Source organism: Rhinolophus sinicus, linkage group LG05 (assembly GCF_036562045.2).
Source record: "Rhinolophus sinicus isolate RSC01 linkage group LG05, ASM3656204v1, whole genome shotgun sequence".
NCBI lineage: Eukaryota > Metazoa > Chordata > Mammalia > Chiroptera > Rhinolophidae > Rhinolophus > Rhinolophus sinicus.
In genome coordinates, this window is record NC_133755.1 from 139,680,919 (window position 1) to 139,695,243 (window position 14,325).

The window sequence follows — 14,325 nt, forward strand, 5'->3', positions numbered from 1 at the left end:
AGGTCTGGCAGGCTTGTTTCCGGTGAAGGCTATCTTCCTGGTTTATAGATGTCTGGTCACCTTCTTGCTGTGTCCTCACATGGTGAGGAGGTTGCAGGGGGAGGGGGAGGAAGGGAGGAAGACAGAAGAAGGGAGGGAAGGGAGAGAAGTGAGGAGAAAGAAGGGAGAGGGGTCAGGGGAGAGGGGAAGAGAGCTCTCTGCTCCCTTCTTACAAGGACTCAAATCCTATTGGATCAGGGCCCCACCCTTGAGACCTCATTTAACCTTAATTATGTCCATAAAGGCCCCATCTCCAATGCAGCCAAACTGGAGATAAAGGCTTCAACATAAGAATTTAGGTGTGTGTGTGGGGGGCACATTCAGTCCATAATAGCATCTTTGTGTGAAAAATTTAGCAGCCGTTTCTGGAAAAGTCTGAGCAAAAAACGTACAAAAAAGCAAAAGGAATGTGCTAAATATAGTTTACTGCTTTAAGTCAATATTTTCATATCTTTCCCCGTATTATATTTTCATTTAGATCAAATGAACAAATTTTCCTGTTAGGTTTGTGTTGCTTCCAAGCTGGCTTCCTACTGCCTGCTAGATAAAAAGCTGCTGTGTAAGGCTAGAACATGCCTTCCTCTAGGCAGCCAGATGAAAGATGGCTTCTAAAGATTAGCAAGTGTGGCAAACATGGCTTAATTTTTTTTCAAATGCAATTTAGACTGTTCCTTTGGGGTGTGATTTTATTACAACTTTGCAGCCGAAAATATTTTAAGAAAGTGGATGCCTATCTCTAGCATTCTCACTAATCATGGAACAAAATTACATTTGTTCACCCCTGTCCATATACAAATATGGCGCATTAAATGATCAGGAATTCTATGCCAGTGGACAAGGGAGGCCAATGACTTGCCGTATTAATTATCTGCTGCGTTGGGCAGCCTACCAGCTGCCGGGAGTGCAGGAGCAGTAAAACCCAGGCCCTGTCCACAAAGAACTTACACTTGGCGAGGGAGATAGACCCGTACTTCCAACTTATTCTCCACAGAGTGGCAAAGGGTTTGTGCAGTCATCCACTTTGTCTTACCCCGGGGGCTGGTTAGAAAGGCAGCTGTGGCCAAAGAACAAGACAAGCTCCACCCTACAGCCAGCACACTTTGAAAAATCAATCTGTGCCAAGCAGTGAAACAGTTGGGTATGTGCAATGTCTATTTTAAATATAAATGGAAGTTTTGTGTTTGTCACTTACACATTCTTCCGTTCACTCCATGATGCCTTTGACTGTTGGAATAACCATAGAGATTCATCAAGTAAATTATAAGGGGCAGCCAGGTATAAGAGAACGTTCTTATAAAAGGAAAAACGCCCAGCGCCACTCTACCCACAAAATGCTGCCTATTTGTTTGTTTTTTTAAAACATCATTGTAATTTTCTTTTTTTAAAAAAAGGATGTTTCCCCTAGAGATGTTTAAAAAACTGTAATTTTGCTTCGGAGGTATTGGCGGGCCCTGCCTCTGTGGTTATGTGACATCATAAACAGCCTGAACAAAATAGCATACGGCCACTCACAAGGGGACTTCGCATTGCTGCAGGACAAGTGTAATCTGCAAGGCTTCTAGGCACACAGATCGAATTTTAACATGAAAATTGCTAACAAGAGTTTTTTTTCCACTTAAAAAATCCACACAGAAACAAAGTCAATTGAATTTTATTACAACCAAGAATATAAAATAAATGCAATGTAATTTATTTTAGTTTTAACAGTCATTTCAAGAAGGATGCCAGGACAACGCGAAAGCGGGAAACACTCGGCTCCAAAGCAGCGGCCTGTCCTGCACCCCACAGAGCAGGCCTTGCTGGGGTGCCGCCGGCGCTGAGCGCACACCTCGCAGCAGAGTGTGGAAAGCAAACAGTCATCTCTGTAATTATGGAAAGAGGGATGCGTGCAGGAAATGACTGAAAAGCGAGACGAGGACAGGTACACTTCACAAATAGGAATTATGGGAAATACAAACTAGGCAGTTTAGAAAGGATGTACTACATAACATATATAAAAAGTACTTTAAATTGTTGTTAAAAAGGACATCTTCCGTCCAGGTTTTGTGTAATACTTTTAGTGTCTACACAGACAAATCTTTAAAAAAATTAAATAGTATTAATTTACTAAATATTTAGGAGATAACAGTGCATTAAGGGTTTTTTTTTTTTCATATAATACATACATATCACTCCTTTGCAGTGATAGCATAGAAGAGTAAATATGGCCTTAGGTACAACATATTTTTCAAAAATCCTAAAACAATGAACTTTGCTTTATGATATTTGTGACTATTCTTGAAGATTATGGGGACCTAAACTACATTTTATATAAAATATTACTTATACTTGAATCCTTGAAGCCTCCTTTACACTAACTGCCATTTCACTGCCGTTGTCCCTTCCCTATCAAGATAGCATCATAGACAGAGTTTAGGGTTTGCAATTTTCATAGAATTTTTCCTTCATTGCATGGTTTCTGCTACATAAATTTATTCAGATTAAGTTGCAAGTCTTATTGTCCAACTATTTTTTTTCTTTTCTTTCACCTTTAGCAGAGGAAACAGCGTCATTTTAGAGGCATACAACTAACAGTCGCTTTACCAGGAATGAGGCAGTGAACACATAGGTAAATGTCGACCCTTTGCATTCTTAGATGTAAATTATGTTTACAAGAGCAAAAGAGTAGTGCAGAAGGTCAAAATGCTAAGTACTAAAGTTTTAAAACCACACAGATATAAAAATATACATGTCCTTGGTGTTTGTATGTTACTGCGTGATCTACTTCATCACAAGGACTGTTTCAGCCTCATCGTATCGGCCCTGCCGCCAGGCTATCTTACCCTTGAGCTCAGCTGACCTGAAACTCTAGAATCCTTTCTTTACACACACACACACCTCACCAGAAAGCTAACTCGAAACTGATTTGTAGTATGGAGAGCAGAAAACCTTCACTTTGATTCCTTCCTTCCTTTCAGTAACCTCTGCTGGTTTGGGTGTTCCCATATGCCAAGGGATGACCTTCCCTGCATGTTCAGGGAATGAAAGTAACACGTTTTCAAACAGGAGTGTGGTCATTTGGGGACCACAAAGGTAAATTTTAACCTCAAAAAGCTTCCCAGTTCTCCTCTGAGGTCCCACAGTTTCAGGGCCCAGAAGTGTGTTAAAGGCTTTGTTCCCCTTTACGGGGAAAAGGAAATTATAAAGCACAAGTATTTCAGAGGGTAATGGGCACCAGTGGGCATCACCAATTCTGAGGCAGGAACACGGGAGGGAAAGCCAGTACCAGCAGAGACCAGAAACCCAGTCATGAGTCTGGTGGGGACAGCTAGCTATATCCTGGAGAACACTGGACTGGGAACAACTGATGAAATCCCCTTACAGTTTCTCTATCAGTTCTGCCAGTAAAATTCACTATGTTCAGGGAACGCAGGGGAGTTCTGTGATCATGTAAGCACATATCACAGGAACTGTATAGCAAAGTTGCTTATAAAGTATTAAGGGGCATGGCATTTTGGTTCATGCACAGATTTGGGGTATGTCTTTTATTAAATCAATGTAAGTTCCCCTTCAGGCTAGGACAGAGCTTCTCTTTTCATTCTGATTTCCTGCAACCACTTAATAGAGTGTGTTCTGCCTACCAAAGGCCACTCAATTGTACAAAGGCTGCTGTGAACATTTCAAATACTCATTAATGCCTGTTCTGATACTTCATCGCTGGCTTTCTGGAAGGTAGACACAGAAACCTCTCCATAACACTTAGAGCAGAATTTGGAATAGTAACTCTATCCAAGTGGAATTAGAAGTAAACAAAAGGACCTTCATATTCTAGGCTGGTTTCATTTATAAGCCGATCTCCCCAGGAGAGCTTCCTTCCATGGAATTGATCAGAAGCTCCTGATCAACGTGACAGGAAGTACATCTTGTCCTTTGTACTTTCCATCCAGCACGGCACTGGGCACGTGGTGAGGGTGCAGTGAGCATCTGAAAACCAATGACTCTGGACAGTGAGGCTTCAGGGCACAGGATAGAACTTCATACATGTAGCTACATTATGCAGAGGGCTATTCATTTTTCATTTTAAAAAATGGAAGGGGTAAATTACCATGGAGACAATCAGAAATTCTTTCCAATGGAACATGTCAACTGTTTCCCCTTCAGTGTTGGTGAGTGTCACTACATAGTCTTTATCACTAATAAGCATTATTATGCTGAAATCAGTAAGGTCCTTGCTGGCCACAGTATCACATCAATAGTGCAAAATGTATACTGGCTTCTGTCTGAAATCTTATGTTACTTGTGTATGGACCCAGAGTATCATAACCAGGTAGATAAGTTCACAAAGAATAGTAAAAAAGAAAAACGCCTATAACTTGCATATACAACAATCAGCTATTTCTTCTAGCTCAGGAAAACATTTAAACAAGGCTGGTGCTGCTAGTAGCATTCGGAAGAACACAGATTTCTTGTCCCTTACATTACAATGGGCGCTCTACGTCTATGTTTCCTTGTGACTCTGGGAGTGAGGGGTTCCTTACACTGGCTGAGAAAGAACCCAGCCTCTAATTCATAGACCACGGAAATGCAAATATGCACTTTATCTAGTATAGTCATACACTATCTGCCCATAGTTTTTTAGGCACAATTATTAGTTTTCTCCTAGGGGCAAAAGAAAGCATTCAGTGCAATGAAAAGATTCTTGAGAGAATTAAGTTTCAGTTAACAACAGCAAAATTATGCATACACAATATAGTTTAAAATGAAAAAAAACCTAAAATTTTAACATGCTTTAAAAATAGTCGCTCTATACCTAATGCAAATATGAATGGAGAACACTGATCTCTATTTTAAAAGCAGATTAATTTGCAGGCTTCTATTTGAGTACCCTTGATTAGGTAAGAAAGTTACTCAAGCTGACCCACCTGTGAAGAAACCAACAGTTCTTTAGAGAAGCCAACTTTATGTACAATACACACTAAAAGCTTTTCCTTCAAAGGGAAGTAATACATCCTTTGATCAACATTACTCCTTAAAGAAATCCTAGTGCAGTTAATATTCCCTTCAGCTTTCCGGTGCGGGTCACCAAAGGACAGTCGTTCATCAAAGCTCTTGAAACCCTTTTTAAGGTAGACTTAACTACATGAAAGTTAAATTTATAATTCTTAATTACTGAATACTACTCAGAATAAGATGCTTCTGGGAACTAGGTTCCACATGAATGATTATACAAAAATGACCACATACTTCAGGTCTTCGTAGCGTAAAGCGTAGTAACTGCAAAGATCTCAGCTGTTTTTGGTCGTAGGTTCCCTCTGTCCCACCACTTGTCTTTTTGTTAGACCTTCCCTGAAACTAGATAAATAACAACACCATAGTAAAGTACTTTGGGACAGTGACAGTTTCTGTTTAAGACTTCCATAAGCAAAACAGTTATATTCTGTGAAAACAACGTAGTGCTTTAAAAGGTGCATTTTTCCCTCCGTTGCTAGGTCCGTTCATGAAGTACAAAACCATACACCACTGAAGTCCTGATTCTAAAACATTAAAATCCTATTAAAAGAGCTTTGAAAAGATAAATCATAGTGATTGCTACAGCGTGAGAAAGGTGCACCAGGAAATCCTTCAAAAAAAATGCTCAAGGTTACAGAAGTTAAGTGCTGGGATTAGATCAGACGCTTTATCAGAGAAGTCACAATGGAACACATGCAGGGAAAGGGTGCCGGGGAAACTTCACAAAAAACCTTCTTTAAGTCAATAAAGAAGAGACATCAGTCAGTCCTGCAAGATGCTCAGGATCTAGTTTTCCTAAGTGGACGAGTTGTAAACAGCATCACAGTTTGCATTTTTGGTTCTTCTCAATGCAGACATCACATTGCTGGAGCCTGTGCTCTGGGCAGTGGCGGCCTTCAGTACGGTCAGTACCGGTGGGCCTGGTGGGACGGGTGGTACTGCGCGCTCTGCTGAGACGAGGAGGAGTAGCCTAGTGTGCTCTGGGACTGAGAAGATCCCTGCACGCTGCTTTGGTAATTCAGGCGAGAACCGGAGTGCTAGGAGAAGGAAACAGGAAAAGGGAGTCACTGGTGAGAGAAGAGATGCTGATCACAACGGGACAGAGCAACGAGCCGTTTTCGTCCGAGGTGCCTGGTGCAGACCCATGGCAGCTGACAGCTAACTTAGTTTGTTCATATTCTGCTTATTTGAAATCATAGCCTGCCATCACTGTAGCCACATATTCTGGCAGGCACAGAGTTTGGCTGGACTTCTTTAGGAGCTAAGCTACATTGGCCAAAATAAAAAAAAATTTAAAAAGGCAGAGGGGAAACTTATGCTGACCCACTATTCTTTATACTAATTTGGGTTAGTTACTCTTTGCACATATAATTTACGCAATTTATAAACAAGAATAATGAATTTGGCATAGTCCATGGTATTCTAACATCTATTCATTTTCTCATAAGTAACAAAGCTGTGAGTAAGAAATCATTTTTAGAGGAAAGAGTTTTCGGAGGCAGAGGCTAGAGTGACATGAGCAGCACCACAGAGATGACAAAGCAAGGCAAGGCTGGGCAAGGCACAGCAGCACTCAGTGGGTTTTACAAACTTCAGGTCATATTTAGAATAAAGACATTGTCATACATGAGAATGCCCTCAAGAGAAGGCAGAGACAAATGCATTTCAATTCAGTGTGCTTTATTACTTTACATGAAACATTCATCTTCACAGCACCCAGGGCAAATATGAAAAAATGTGTAAAAGGAAAATTCATCTACAGAATATGGTTCCTGGTTAAACATAAGCATCGCTGGAACCAATGTCTTTGGCTATGCTTAGAAGGCTGGTTCTTCCTGGGAGCAAAGTGGGAAAGAATATCTGTAAGTAATAAAGCTATTCCTTGTAGTTAAAACTTAAATGACTTTGAGGTGGCACTAGGGGTGTAAGAAAGGACACATCAACGAGATCCCCACCCCATGTGCCAAGCCTGCCAACCTGCCCTTGCAGCATCCGGCCCAGGACAGCAGGGTGACGAGACAGGCTTGGTTAGAAACAACTCAGCTGCGAGCCTTCCTACGTTACGTAACTGACTCGTTGTGTTGGTGTAAGAAGCCTTTCAAAATTCCACATTCTAACTATGTTTTATTTTGAAGTTTATTATGGAAAAAGGTTCTTTCCACTCACAAGCCCTGTCCTGTGAGGCTGGCTATGACGACTTTCATTTCGGCAGAGCAGACACAGCACACTGAGGAGAGCACACAGGATGGGAGAGCTGCAGATAGGCGCCAACGGCCTTCCTCACCCTACCTCATCTCATCTTCCCGACTAAATAGCTCGGAGAGCTATCCATTTCACAGATACGCTGCTTCACTTTTAAGTAAATAGCACAGGATGGACCAAGAAAAGCATTTTGAAGAACTCTTGGATTTGAAAGGAATAAACACAGTAGTTAAGTGATCTGCTCGTAACTGACTATAATCAGGTTAATATCCTACAATCAGAGACACACAAAGATGAGTCAGTAGTAGTAAAGGCTTACTGCTTACAACGTTAAGGGGGAAAACTGAATTTATAATAAAATTCAAGTAGGTTCACGACCTACTGTTTTTAGTGGATCAAACCGAAACCTTGATTAGTTTAACTGGAACCAAATGGCAGTGCTATCTTACGCTCCTCTGCTTGTAGGAAGCCTTCCAAGAGAAGTTTTCAGAGAAGTAGTTGTATGAAAACACATTCGTTTGTTGAGATTTTCAAAATTAAAGCCTGTTTAGGCAGCTATTTATGTCTTTCTTGTTAATGTTTCTCTTGATTCCAGTTCCTACCAGTGAGTTTATGGCACCCTTGCCTGTGGTTTTGTTTTCTTTTCTTTCCTAATTGCTCCCCCTCCACCAGTCCCCCAGGGACCACACGGTTCTAATCCTTTTTTTCTTTTTACTTTTAAGTTTTTCTTCCCATCTTCTTAGATCTTTTCTTAGCTTGTTGCTACCTTGAAAACGGTTGTTGTTGTTTTGCAAGATTCCCTGCAGTTTTCACAAGTATTTTCTTTTTTTCATTAAATTTTTTTAATCTCTCTTCAAATACCAACCCTTAGACATTTCCCCTTTAATTACCTGAACTAGTTGTACAATCGTATTTTCTTTTCATCAAAATACTTTTAACGAAAAGTACTGTCTAGTCTCAAAATTATTTCTAGTGAGATTTAATAGTTGTTTCTGAGAAGATTCAATCTTAATCCCTTTCTCTTCTATGTTTATGTGGCTACTTACTGATTATTTCCACCCAATGGCAGCAAATCTTTCTCAAGCACACAGCTTCTTTTGTCCAAAATAAGCTACCACTCCTCTCCCTTTTCAATTGCTTATCTAGGTATGTTCTTTTCTGACCCAAAGCCGACAGGCACCTGTATGGGCAAAATGAGAAATTTCTTTGAGGAGGGAGACGCCTGCCTCACCTTCCCTCTTCACGGTGTCAGGATAAACAAGTCAAAAGAGAAATACCTTGCAATTACATGAAATTGACAAAAATCTTCATTTTCATATTTGCTCTGGAAACAGAACTGTACAGTTTGTACAGTCTTAACTTCAGAGTTAAATACTTCATTCTATAAAGGATCTATTTCGCAAGATGCACAAACATTAAAAAGCACACAATTCCGGGGAGTACCTGATAATCTGACGGCATGACAGGCCCGCCTGAGTTTGCGCCTGAAGGCCCCAGCCGTGGTTTCTTGTTTGGAGGCACCTGATTAAGGCCGGAGTCCTGACTGTGCTGCAGCCCTGCTCCGGCACCCCCGGCCCCAGCCCCGGCCCCTCCCGCAGTCCCGTTGGTCTGGGTGCTGTTCTGCTGTGGCGGGGGCGCCTGTGGAGGGGCTGCTGCCTGCTGTGGAGGGGCTGTGGCCTGCTGATGTTGGTTCTGTTGCTGTTGCTGATTCTTGTAAGGGAAAAGAAAAAAAAAAAAAAAAAAAGCAAGCTTGGTATGGAACTATATTAACAGGAAATCTCTTTCACTACTTGCTATGCGCACGTGACTGCTGACCCAACCTGCGCTGTGACCTGTGAGGGACACCAAAGTGACTGGACGGAGTGGAGAATGGAGCAGGCAGGGCATCCAGCCTCCCCCAAAGGTCAAAGTACTGAGCCCTGATGGGACTCATTCTCTGAAGTTCACTTAGATTGCACAGTAATCCTCCAAATCAGAAACAGATGTCCCACTGAAGACCACAAGGCACACAGGAAATGGGTCTGCACTCATTAAAGCAGTTCTAATAGTCTTTTCAATAGTGATTCTGGAAAAGTCAAGGAGTGTGGGAAGCAGCCTTATATCTCCAAGTATGATCAAGAACAGAATGATGCTTTGAAAAGCAGCCTGTACAGAGTGATGGTAATGACGCTGAACAAAACAAGAGCAACAATGAAGAATCAGGGCTCAAACAGATCAGGAAGTTCATTTATCTGTAAGCTACTACATTTCACATTTCAAAGTACACCTACAATAAAATAACTACATACTTAATGAAATAAAAGGCGGTTACATACATAGGGATTATTAAATTAACTTCCCCGTGTTCTCTTTTTGCCTCCCTTACTCTCTAGAAGTGAAAATGTACCACGCAGGTCATTCATACCTTATCACCCTTCTCTTCAGGTTCATCTTCATTTAGGAATTCTCGTTTGGGGTATGGAATCTGGCAGCCGGCAAACACACTAAAAATCATTACAAAGAAAGAATACATGTCATGACCTAAAATCTACACTATCACTGACCTTGTTAACTTAAAATTCCACTTTTTTTTTCTTAACTTATTCCTAGTCTTCATTTGTGGCTGGTATTTGCTGGATGCCTCCCAATACAACTGAATTTAAGCATTAAAGATGTGGAATCTAAAGAAGAGAACAGGTGAATGAACTAATCAGAAACAGTTTCAGAGACATAGAGGGAAAACTGAGGGATGCTAGATGGGAGGGCGGTGGGGATAAGGGGGAGGGGGAGGGGATTAGAAAGCACAGTCGGTAACCACAAGATGGCCACGGGGTTACGAAAGTTAATTTGGGGAATGTAATCATTAATGTTGTAAAGATTTTGTAGGGTATCCGATGGACACTTGTCTCATTAGGGAGACCACCTCAGGGATGATGTAGATGCCTGATCACTGCACTGTACACCTGAAGCTGAAGCTGAACAATAATGAATGTCAACTACAAGTTTATATATGTGTGTGTGTGTGTGTGTGTGTGTGTGTGTGTGTGTGTGTATACATATATATGTGTGTGTATGTATATATGTATATACTTACAAGAAGTGGAGTACAACATTAGGAATAGAGACAGTGGAAATGTAATGGCTGTGTGCGATGTCAGAGGGATAGTGGATGGGGGGAGGGGGTTGACACAGTGTGAGAAATATAAATGATAAACGTTTAAGTATTACTTTGTTTTGTGCACCTGAAACTAATAAGTACATAAATATAAAAAAATAAAAAAGGTGAAAAAGAAAAAAGAACAATTCGTTGTCTGAAGTTTCACATTAGTGTCCATGTCCAATAACAAATGTTAACTGCTGTGGAGTAGACATATATGACATAGAAGTTTCTCCACACAAACTTTATCAGCAATAAAAATAATTGAGTTTGTATTTGCTTCAACAATGAAAATAACTTTTTTTCTCAAGAAAAGCTGCACTTGAAATAAATCCAAGCATAGTTTATCCATGTGGATATCAGAAGGAAAGGGACACAGAGGGGTTTGCTAGTGCAGCAGGCACACTGAATGTGAAACTCTCAGTTTCCTACTGTTAGTTTTAAACTGTTCTAGCTGACTGATCTATAAAAGTCCCATCTGTTCTCAGCTATGTTTTTATCTGTAAAACTGATTAATGGTCATTCCTAAACTACTTGCTTTCATTCACAACTCTCTACAGCTTTGCCTATTTCAAAATACAGGCCCTTTCTCTTGAGCAGCTTTTCTCCAAGGTAGTATTAATGAAGACAGTACAATACTTTGGTAACAAGCGCTCTCTTGCTTTTAACCACCACCCGACATCCTCAACCTGGAGCAAAGGACACAGAAAAGGTAGGGTACATACTCTAATGTTGGCAAGGGGTCCTCCTGAAAATAGGGATCCTGCAGAGCCTGCTCTGAGGTAATTCTCTTGGTCGGATCCATAGTGAGGAGTTTCTGAAGCTAGAGCAACACGTAAGAAATTGATAGCACATAAAAAGGTTGTTCACGAGTCAGTGTTTTGACTTTTGTATTAATGTCTAACAGGACTAATATCAAATGCCATTTTGTAAAGCTCCCTGCACGACTGGTACACTATACACATTTACGAGTATATGAAACTGGCAGAAATCATTAGCATTAAAGCCCTTTTAGAATTTAATTCTTTTTCTGCGGATAAATCATTGGGAAAAAAAATATAAGGCTAGAAGTCAAGGGTGACATCTTAAAAGAAAAATATTTAATTTTGCCCAAACATGCACCGATTTCTCTTCTTTCTGAAGAGAAGGAAATACATTGTAGGGAGACAACACTGCAGAGTAGGTGACATTCTGAAGAGAAGGAATAGCTCGGATAATTCAGGGGAACATGGGATGAGGCTTTAAGAGCCGTGCTAAGGATCTGACTTCCCAGTCTGGGCGAGATGCACTTACCAAGAGGAACACTTTGCTGTCAGGCTTCACCTTGTGTTTTTCCATGTACTTTATGAGGCTACTGTTGGCGTACCTGTAAGGACATAACAATCACACATCACTGCAAACACTCACACCATTTATGTTTTTTAACGGAAAGCTCCAAGATTGGTTTTCCTATAAGGTACGTGTTTATGCCACCGTCTTTTCTGATTAAAAAGGAACACATAACCAAACACTGGTAAATGTGTGAAGAAACAGGAATTGTTACACACTGCACCGTTTACATTGTTACAATCACTTTGGAAATTATGCATTAACCATTAAAGTTGAAAATGTGAGTATCTTATGACCCAGCAATTTCTTTCCTAGGTACATACTCTAGTCTAAAGAGAGATTTTTGCACATGCATATCAGGATACATGGACAAAAAAATGTTCTTGGCAGCATTTTTGTAATAGAAAAAACTGTAAACAACCCAAATGTCTATCTACTAAAGAATGGGTAATTAAATTGTTATGTATTCACAGAATGGAATGTTAACAATAGTAGAAATGAATACAGAGGTTGAATGAGGAAAAAAAGCAAATTGCAGAACAATGATACTGTTTATATAGAAAGTTCAAAGACAAACTGAACAATAGTTTATTTAGAGATACATACATATGTAGTAAAACCATAATGAAAAGTGAGGAATGATAAATACAAATTCAAAATCGTGGCTACCCTTTGGGAGGGATGTGAGCAGGAAGGGAGGGTACAAAGAATACTTCACTAATCTTAGCAATGTTATATTTCTTTGGTTGAGGGGTGAGTCAATGGGTATTCATTTCATTATTCTAAACAGATTACATATCATATTTTCATCATGTATTTTCTTTCCTATATATGAAACATTTGAAATTAAAAAGGTTAAAAATAGGTAACATATGTTCATGGTAGAAAATTTAGAAAATATAGAAAAGTATAAAGAAGAAAATTAAAATCACTCATAATCAAGCCATTCAATGACAAAGAACCATTGTCAAGATATTGATAATTTTCTTTTGGCATTTTTATATATACACACATATAGGTACGAATGACACAAAGACTGAGGGATTTTTGTTTTGTTTTTATAAAATTGGGATCATACTGCATAAATTGTTCCAACTTTTTTCACTTAATATTGTTTCATAAACATTTTTCCTTGTCAAATGCTCTTTAAACTTATTATCTGCAGTGGTTGTGTATCTCCTATTGTTACTAATATTCTTTGTTTGACAATAGTTATGAAATGCAGGTCCTTGGAGGTAAATCTGGTATACATTGTAGGGAGACAACACTGCAAAGTAGGTGACATTCTAAGAGCCCTATCAGACCATGACTCAGTCATTTACCAGTTGTGTGATCTTGGGCAGTTGGTAAACCCCTACGAAAGGCTTAGATTCCTCAACTGAAAAATGAGCATTATAATTATACCTACCTTACAGCGTTATGAGGATCATATGAAAAAATGTAGGGAAGGGGTTTAGCGTCATGCCTGATACATAGTAAGTGCTCAATTAACTACATGTGGCTGCCCTGACTGCTTTCACAGAATAAATTCTTAGAATTATTAGAGCAAAGAGTATGTACATTTCAAAGCCTTTTTATGTGCTCTAGAGCCTTGCTATACAAACCTGGGTCTCAGATCTGTAGCATGGGCACCTGAGAGCCTGCATGAGAAATGCAGATTCTCAGGCCACATCCCAAGGCCCCCTGGTGATCTGTAGGGACATTAAAGTTTGAGAAATCTTCATTCTCACCTGTAGTATACAAGTAAGAGTGCCCGTTTTATTATACCTTTGCCAGCACTGGGTATTTTCATTTAAAAAATCTTTGCCATGTGTAAAAAAAAAATTTTTTTCCCTCCAATACCAGGAATATTTTTATGCCAAGGTAGCCACTAAGTTTGGTAATGGGAAGAAACTTTAAACTTTATGTAGAAACGGAGTCTGTCTATGTGTTTTTGGTTTCTATGTCGAATCAACTGAGTTAACACCAGACTCCAGGTTATTTGTTTCTATCATAATATAAAAAGTTTTGAACCTGAGCAATCCTATTGCTCAATTCCCATGGTAGTTTCTTCTTATCTTTTCTAGTATTACAGCTAAGCTGAACTGTTTGTCATTTTCTGAATTATCCTCTTCCAGATTTGCAATAGTTTAGGAGCGGAATGGTTTTCAAAGCAATTCAAACTCCTTATATACATTGAGGCATTTTATCAGACCATGTTTATTCGAACATTCAATCTTTAAAGTCAACTTAATGATTTGCTTTCAATTCTATTTTGACCTTGCCTTCTAATGAGCTAATAAGTGCTGACACTTTAGAAAGAGTATAGACACATCTATTGTCATCCTTCCCGATTCACTTTGAGAATAGGTTTTGGGGTTCTTTTCTTTTTATCTGATATGGTGAAAACAAATTATCCTTTTACCTTTTATATCGTTTGAAATATTTTCTGGAATTTTTTCTTTATTATATTTTACTTCAATGATGTGTATGTATTATATTAGATTTAGCTAATTTTTTAAAAAATCCCATTTTGTCTTATGCATCAGTCATCTGCTTTTGTGTGGGTAGAATTGTTTGCTTAGGAAGTATGGGCTTGTATTTCTAAACTTTTCCTGTTCTTTTTCTAACTGATTTTCACTTATCTTTTG

At 39.4% G+C, this 14,325-nt stretch overlaps 1 protein-coding gene across 4 annotated transcripts in view; it reads right to left on the minus strand.

Annotated features, from left to right (window-relative positions):
- Positions 1-1,674: 1,674 nt before the first annotated feature.
- Positions 1,675-14,325, minus strand: part of CDK19 (cyclin dependent kinase 19) — a 130,561-nt gene continuing 117,910 nt past the window's right edge. For all 4 annotated transcript variants that reach the window (XM_019735007.2, XM_074333445.1, XM_019735006.2 and 1 more), the window contains 5 exons: positions 11,660-11,732; positions 11,092-11,189; positions 9,635-9,713; positions 8,674-8,940; positions 1,675-6,065 (listed from right to left, as the gene is read on the minus strand). In XM_019735007.2, coding sequence (XP_019590566.1) covers positions 5,934-6,065; positions 8,674-8,940; positions 9,635-9,713; positions 11,092-11,189; positions 11,660-11,732 — 649 coding nt within the window. In that variant the 3' untranslated portion in view covers positions 1,675-5,933. The remainder of the gene's footprint in view (positions 6,066-8,673; positions 8,941-9,634; positions 9,714-11,091; positions 11,190-11,659; positions 11,733-14,325) is intronic.